Source organism: Chanos chanos, chromosome 3 (assembly GCF_902362185.1).
Source record: "Chanos chanos chromosome 3, fChaCha1.1, whole genome shotgun sequence".
NCBI lineage: Eukaryota > Metazoa > Chordata > Actinopteri > Gonorynchiformes > Chanidae > Chanos > Chanos chanos.
The window spans coordinates 57,937,646-57,945,964 of NC_044497.1; the positions used below are offsets into that span (position 1 = coordinate 57,937,646).

Below are 8,319 nucleotides of genomic sequence, written 5' to 3' on the forward strand. Positions count from 1 at the left end.
TACGTAACACACTGTAAAACACAACGTTACGTAACACACTGTAAAACGCAACGCTACGTAACACACTGTAAAACGCAACGTTACGTAACACACTGTAAGACGCAACGCTACGTTACACACTGTAAAACGCAACGTTACGTAACACACTGTAAAACACAACGTTACGTAACACACTGTAAAACACAATGTTACGTAACACACTGTAAAACGCAACGTTACGTAACACAATGTAAAACACAACGTTACGTAACACACTGTAAAACACAATGTTACGTAACACACTGTAAAACGCAACGTTACGTAACACAATGTAAAACACAACGTTGCGTAACACACTGTAAAACACAACGTTATGTAACACACTGTAAAACACAACATTACGTAACACACTGTAAAACACAACGTTATGTAACACACTGTAAAACACAACGTTACGTAACACACTGTAAAACACAACGTTACGCAACACACTGTAAAACACAACGTTACGTAACACACTGTAAGACGCAACGCTACGTAACACACTGTAAAACGCAACGTTACGTAACACACTGTAAAACACAACGTTACGTAACACACTGTAAAACGCAACATTACGTAACACACTGTAAAACGCAACGTTACGTAACACACTGTAAGACGCAACGTTACGTAACACACTGTAAAACACAACGCTACGTAACACACTGTAAAACGCAACGCTACGTAACACACTGTAAAACACAACGTTACGTAACACACTGTAAAACACAACGTTACGTAACACACCGTAAAACACAACGTTACGTAACACACTGTAAAACACAACGTTATGTAACACAATGTAAAACACAACGTTACGTAACACAATGTAAAACACAACGTTACGTAACACACTGTAAAACGCAACGTTACGTAACACACTGTAAAACGCAACGTTACGTAACACACTGTAAAACGCAACGTTACGTAACACACTGTAACACACAACGTTACGTAACACACTGTAAAACACAACGTTATGTAACACAATGTAAAACACAACGTTACGTAACACAATGTAAAACACAACGTTACGTAACACACTGTAAAACACAATGTTACGTAACACACTGTAAAACACAACGTTACGTAACACACTGTAAAACACAACGTTATGTAACACAATGTAAAACACAACGTTACGTAACACAATGTAAAACACAACGTTACGTAACACACTGTAAAACGCAACGTTACGTAACACACTGTAAAACGCAACGTTACGTAACACACTGTAAAACACAACGTTATGTAACACAATGTAAAACACAACGTTACGTAACACAATGTAAAACACAACGTTACGTAACACACTGTAAAACGCAACGTTACGTAACACACTGTAAAACACAACGTTACGTGACACAATGTAAAACACAATGCTAACGTTATGCAGCCTTAAATACCAGCAGTTTTCACATACTGGCAACCAAGCTCTGAAAAACAGACCTTATTATAGATGCCTGTGATGTGTGTGTTCTTTAATTCACAGTAGTCTCATATATGTCTATATACTCTACAGGAATCTCATGGGTGGAGATTCTCTGGTCATTTACGGTCAAATTAAGGTTAATGAACCAGATTAATGACATCACATTCACAGCTTTACATGAAGTGTATCTTTGCAGACCCCCGTTACTGTCTTCAAAGCTCCATTTCCAAAAAATACTTACTTTATCTGGTGAAACTGTAAAAGACATTTATACAAATTTGACAGAGCTGTTATGTGGCTCCAAATAAATATCATTGTGCAACATTTCCTGCAATTTATCACAAAAGTTGCCAAGATCCAAAAACATCACCTATATAAGTAGTATTTATGTTTTCTGCTGTTTTCTTTTTCAGAAGAAAACCACTTTAATATGATTTGAGAGACAGAGCTGCTGTAGTGTTGGTTCTGTGCAGTTTCCTGGAAAACCCCAGATTATCCACTAGACTGCCACACGAGTCTAATCAGACCTGTGTGTGACAAAACCCAAAAAAAGCATTTAGAGTTACTTTGCTTTGTTCGTTGAGTTAATTTGCTTTGTGCCTTGAGTTAGTTTGTTTTGTGCACTGAAGAAGAAAATCATCCAGACTCTGACACACGTGTATGCTGATAATTTAATCAGAAATGTTTTGTTTTCTGCAGTGAGAATCAGTTTGTATTTGGGTTTTTTATTCAGCCTGAGTCTCAAAGTTCTCAAGTTTATTCAGATTAATGTATTTAAATAAAAATAATCAACTCAAAGAATTTAAGGGCTTTTTTTCTATTTGAGTAACAATTCTTAATGAATCAGTAGCTCTATCCCATAGAAGAACTGGATCTGTACTTGGAAATGGGCTCCAGGCAATATCCGTATTATTAATCATAATAATAAGCCCAAATATTGATCCTGCATTAATCCTTTATGAACGTTCTTTTTAGACATGACTGGGAAAGGGATATTGTTCAGTCCAGACCGAGGTCTGAAGTAAACGTCACTCTGTCTGATCAGTATACATGGGCTTGGTGCCAGACGTGAGGTGAGAATCAGTCTGGGACTGGGTTTCATGGACAGGCTGTTCTGGGCAGAGCAGATGTATGGAGACCTGTAAACACTGTTTGTCTCTTCAAACTTCACTTGCTTAAGTTGACATTTTATTACTCTCTACTCCTCATCAGACCGACTAAACCAAAGCCAGAGGTCATGAACGGCACAGGGATCTGAGAATACTACAGTAATATATCAATTTACAATTTACAATTTACAATTTAGTTATTTGGCAGACGCTTTTTACCAAAGCGACTTACAATCAGTGCATCAGTCGGATTTCTAATACCTTGTGAGCAGAGATCACAATAAGACTGAGCGTCAATTTGCCCCTTTGCATTGCGCCCCTGGAATACTTTGACAAATACAGATACAAGACAAAGGCTTTTTTTTTTTTTTTTTTTTTTTAGGAAAGGGAGGTTAGGCATTGGGGGACAGGTGTGTCCTAAAGAGGTGGGTTTTCAGTTTCCTGCGGAAGATGGTAAGAGATTCCGCAGTCTTGACTGCATGGGGGAGGTCGTTCCACCACCTCGGGGCAATGGCAGAGAAGAGGCGTGGTCGGGAGGAGCGGCTGCCGGGTTCCCGGAGTGAGGGGACCGTCAGTTGTCCGGAGGACGTGGAGCGGAGGGTTCTAGTTGGGGTGTACGGAGTTATAAGAGACCGAAGGTATGATGGGGCGGAGCCTCTTGTGGCCTGGTAGGCCAGCACCAGTGTCTTGAACTAACAACGCTACCAGACAGCGCACACAGTTCTAAACAAACGGATCAGGCAAATGAATATATCACTGCTCACTCACCGTTCACATTAACACTCACACAACACAAACTCACACAATACACACACTCGTTTAAAGTCTTTAATTCTCTGAGTCAGACAGCAGTGAGCTCAGCCGCTCAAATACAGTATGTCTTTACTGTGGAGGTTACAGAGGGGAAAGCAGGAACTCGTCACCTCAGGGACTAGAGACTGGCGTGAAAAAGCCAATAAAAGAAAAGACAAAGTGGGAATAACCACACATAAATAACGGCATGTAACACTATGCTATTGGAGGTCAGGTGCGAGGGTATCTAGGCATTTGAGAGAAGGTTTGCCGTTGCTATAGGAGCAGTGATGTGGTACTTGTGGCGGTGTATGACTGTGTGATGTAACATATGACGAGAGAGAGAGTGAGCGGTTCTTTACACTCTTCTGTTAGTGGTGTAATAATTAATTATGCTCTTACTACTGTCATCTGCCTGATTGCTGATCTGTGTGGTTTAGCAATAATTCCTAACTGTATCACAGTAAATCTAATCTGTATGATGCAATGTACACTGTTTGTACTATAACACTAGTGTACTGCCTCACTGGGGCTTTTATTGTCTTATTCAGAGTCAGTCTCAACAGTAATAGAACTCGATAGTTACATAAATACTTTGCATGTGCATACACACACACACACACACACACACACATACACACACACACATACACACACACACACTCACACACACACAAAGAGATATACATGTGTGTGTTAGCCATCCAACAACTGTGACCTGAACAGTTAACATTAGAAATCAGATTTTTACAGGGTAGAGACAGTCTGTGAATTTGGGTGGTGTCTGGGGAGGGAAAGTTCATTTCTCCTGTTCCTCCTCCTCTGTGCAGCCCAACAGCTCCACCCTCATGGTGATACGTCCGTACCAGGACCATGGAATAATCCGGATAAACCGCGCGTAAATGGGAGGATCTATCACGTTCTTTCTGTGTGTTTCATTGTCAAAGTTTCCCTGGAAGACCTGTCACAGAGAGAGAACAGAGATGGGATGTTGCACTTAAACCACACAGAGCAAATCCACAGTTCATATGCCTCTCCCCAACTCCATATATCTGACCAAAAAACACCATTTCATCAGTGCATCCATTTGAGCTGAATTTTCTCTAATGGCCTGTTAGTGCCGTGTGTCTGTTTAATGAGTCAGAGCTGACCACCTGTGCCTCAGTAGCACCACTGACTCATAGCATGTGACTCAGTGAAAAAGTTTCTTTGTGAGATAAACACTGCACTATGTTTAATCAGCTCTTTCACAACACCACACCAGACCCCTCAGAGGATGTATGAGTGTGTGTGTGTTGTCTGCATGTGGGTGCGTGTGTGTGTGCATGTGTGTGTGTGTGCGCGTGCGTGCAGGTGCATGCGTGTGTGCACGTGCGTGTGTGTGTGTGCGTGCTTGTGTGTGCGTGCGTGCTTGTGTGTGTGTGTGTGTGTGTGTCTGTGTGTGTGTCTGTGTGCATGTGGGTGCGTGCGTGTGTGTGTGTGTGTGTGTGTGTGTGTGTGGTAAATGCATGGCCCAGGGTGGGTCAGAGGGGAAAACAGCCCAGAGCTGGGGTCACATATCACACTGGGAGTTACTGGGCTGGATTGGACCTTGCTGGGAATGGACACCAGGCGACTGCTCCTCACTGTCTTACTCAAGCCCCACTGGACCATGTTAAGAGTTCACAGACCACGAAACCAAGAAAAGAAAAAGCAATTACACACCTCCACTCTGCTCCCTCTCTCTCTCTCTCTCTCTCTCTCTCTCTCTCTCTCTCTCTCTCTCTCTCTCTTTTCTCTTATTTTAGATGGATTCAGAGCACTGGCTTTGTAAAAGAGATCTGATGTTTGTGAAGTCATTTCTTTGGGATTGCTGTTAGGGTGAATCATATAATTGTATCTCAGCTTTGCCTCCTTCTGTCATTCATTTTTAATAGAACCATTTCCTAAACAACCAATACAGTCACTGAAAGGCTGTTGGCAGCTCCCTCTCCGTCATTACTAAATATGACTTTGAAACATTTAAAGCAAGGAGGTGATCTACTGAACCTTGTCACATCATCTGTACCGGCTGTTTTTCCAAGACAGGTGACTGGGGCAGTCGTGAATCACGCTGAGTGGCTGTATTAGTGTTTACACAGCGTTCCAGAGCTCAGAATTTATATGGTATTTACATTTATTTCCCTGCTAAATATAAACAAGTTATTAAATGCCTACAGAATCTTTTAGATTTCAAATATATATATATATATTTTTTGGTCAAAATTACTTCAGATTTGGTCATCATGAAAAATGAAACAGCTCCTGAACAAAACATAAAGGTAGTTTTCAGGGCGTATCCTGTTTTGATGGTTAAACAGCTAAAACAGATTTTAATGACAAATCTCTCTGGGTCTAGAGCTGAAGCTGCCTGAGGCTGAGGAATGCATTCAGGAAGTCCTGCTCTGACACCGTTAGCACCTGTCCCACAGGAGACCGCAGCAGATCATCTCTGCCACAGCATTACAATCATTATAATTAAACTGATTATTATCATCAAAACACTGCTGCAGTCCTACTCATCTCACATCTCACAATCACATCTACACAAGCATCTCTCACAATCACATCTACACAACCATCTCTCACAATCACATCTACACACGCATCTCTCACAATCACATCTACACAAGCATCTCACACAATCTCATCTACACAACCATCTCACAATCACATCTACACAAGCATCTCTCACAATCACATCTACACAAGCATCTCTCACAATCACATCTACACAACCATCTCACTATCGCATCTTCGCATCTACACAAGCATCACACACAATCACATCTACACAAGCATCTCTCACAATCACATCTACACAAGCATCTCTCACAATCACATCTACACAAGCATCTCATCTACACAAGCATCTCTCACAATCACATCTACACAAGCATCTCTCACAATCACATCTACAAAAGCATCTCACAATCACATCTACACAAGCATCTCTCATGATCACATCTACACAACCATATCTCACAATCACATCTACACAACCATCTCTCACAATCACATCTACACAAGTAACTGTAAATATAGTAACATAAAGATAAGTTACATAAATTCTTAATCAGTAAAAAATTGCCTGCCTTGGCCAGAAAGACACACACATACACACACTCACACAAACACACACACTAACACACACACACACACACACACACACTCACACACACACACACACACACATACACGCACACGCTCACACACACACACACACATACACACACACACACACACACACACACACACACACACACACATACACACACACAGACTCCTTACTTTATCCTTCTTCAGTGACTCGTCCTGGTATATCGTCCATTTCTCTCCGTTGTTGCTGAATGCCAGTTTATATGAGCCCACAAACTGCACGTGCCCAAAGTCTTTGGCACCTTGGGTGATGATGCCCGTCACTTTAGTGGGGAGCAGCAAATCCACCTGGTGAAGTTGACAGTTCATAAATAAAACACTACATTTCTATTCTCTAACATATTTGTGCAATAAATAAAAGAAAACCATTTTTTACGTGCTGCAGAAGCGAGACAATCCTTATTTCAATCAATCAATTTTACAAGACCAAGGCGACTCACGACATTTTATAACTTTATCAACAAACTTGAGTCTGACACTGGGCAGGCAGTGGAAATCCCGCTAAACCCAGTGTGTGTGTCTCCTCTCTGTCTAAACCCAGTGTGTGTGTCTCCTCTCTGACTAAACCCAGTGTGTGTGTCTGTCTAAACCCAGTGTGTGTGTCTCCTCTCTGTCTAAACCCAGTGTGTGTGTCTCCTCTCTGTCTAAACCCAGTGTGTGTGTCTCCTCTCTGTCTAAACCCAGTGTGTGTGTCTCCTCTCTGACTAAACCCAGTGTGTGTGTCTGTCTAAAACCAGTGTGTGTGTCTCCTCTCTGACTAAACCCAGTGTGTGTGTCTCCTCTCTGACTAAACCCAGTGTGTGTGTCTCTTCTCTGTCTAAACCCAGTGTGTGTGTCTGTCTAAACCCAGTGTGTGTGTCTCCTCTCTGACTAAACCCAGTGTGTGTGTCTCTCTGACTAAACCCAGTGTGTGTGTCTCCTCTCTGACTAAACCCAGTGTGTCTCTTCTCTGACTAAACCCAGTGTGTGTGTCTCCTCTCTGTCTAAACCCAGTGTGTGTGTCTCTCTGACTAAACCCAGTGTGTGTGTCTCCTCTCTGACTAAACCCAGTGTGTGTGTCTCCTCTCTGTCTAAACCCAGTGTGTGTGTCTCTCTGACTAAACCCAGTGTGTGTGTCTCCTCTCTGACTAAACCCAGTGTGAAGCCTGGTTTGGGGGGGTGGGGGGGAGGGGTGACTGAGGCCTGTCTGGGGGGGGGGGTGACTGAGGCCTGTTTGGGGGGGGGGGGGGTGACTGAGGCCTGTTTGGGGGGTGGGGGGGGTGACTGAGGCCTGGTTTGGGGGGTGGAGGGGGGTGACTGAAACCTGGTGTGGGGGGGGGGGGGGTTGACTGAGGCCTGGTTTGGGGGGGGGGGGGGTGGGGGGGTGACTGAGGCCTGGTTTGGGGGGGGGGGGGGGGGTGGGGGGGGGGGGTTGACTGAGGCCTGGTTTGGGGGGTGCGGGGGTGATTGAGGCCTGGTTTAAGGGTGGGGGGGTGATTGAGGCCTGGTTTAAGGGTGGGGGGGTGATTGAGGCCTGGTTTAAGGGTGGGGGGGTGACTGAGGCCTGGTTTGGGGGGCGCGGGGGTGATTGAGGCCTGGTTTGGGGGGGTGCGGGGGTGATTGAGGCCTGGTTTGGGGGGGTGCGGGGGTGATTGAGGCCTGGTTTAAGGGTTGGGGGGGTGACTGAGGCCTGGTTTGGGGGGGTGGAGGGGGGTGACTGAGTATTCAGAGTGTCTGCATGCTCTCAGACCAGAGTTTAGTCGACACCCCATCACTGCACCAGCCATCACAGGCATAACACACAGCCCC

At 43.9% G+C, this 8,319-nt stretch overlaps 1 protein-coding gene across 1 annotated transcript in view; it reads right to left on the reverse strand.

The window, feature by feature from the left end:
• Positions 1-4,153: 4,153 nt before the first annotated feature.
• Positions 4,154-8,319, reverse strand: part of edil3b (EGF-like repeats and discoidin I-like domains 3b) — a 9,083-nt gene continuing 4,917 nt past the window's right edge. The window contains exons 7-8 of the mRNA XM_030768135.1: positions 6,664-6,819; positions 4,154-4,315 (exon numbers count right to left, since the gene is read on the reverse strand). Coding sequence (XP_030623995.1) covers positions 4,154-4,315; positions 6,664-6,819 — 318 coding nt within the window. The remainder of the gene's footprint in view (positions 4,316-6,663; positions 6,820-8,319) is intronic.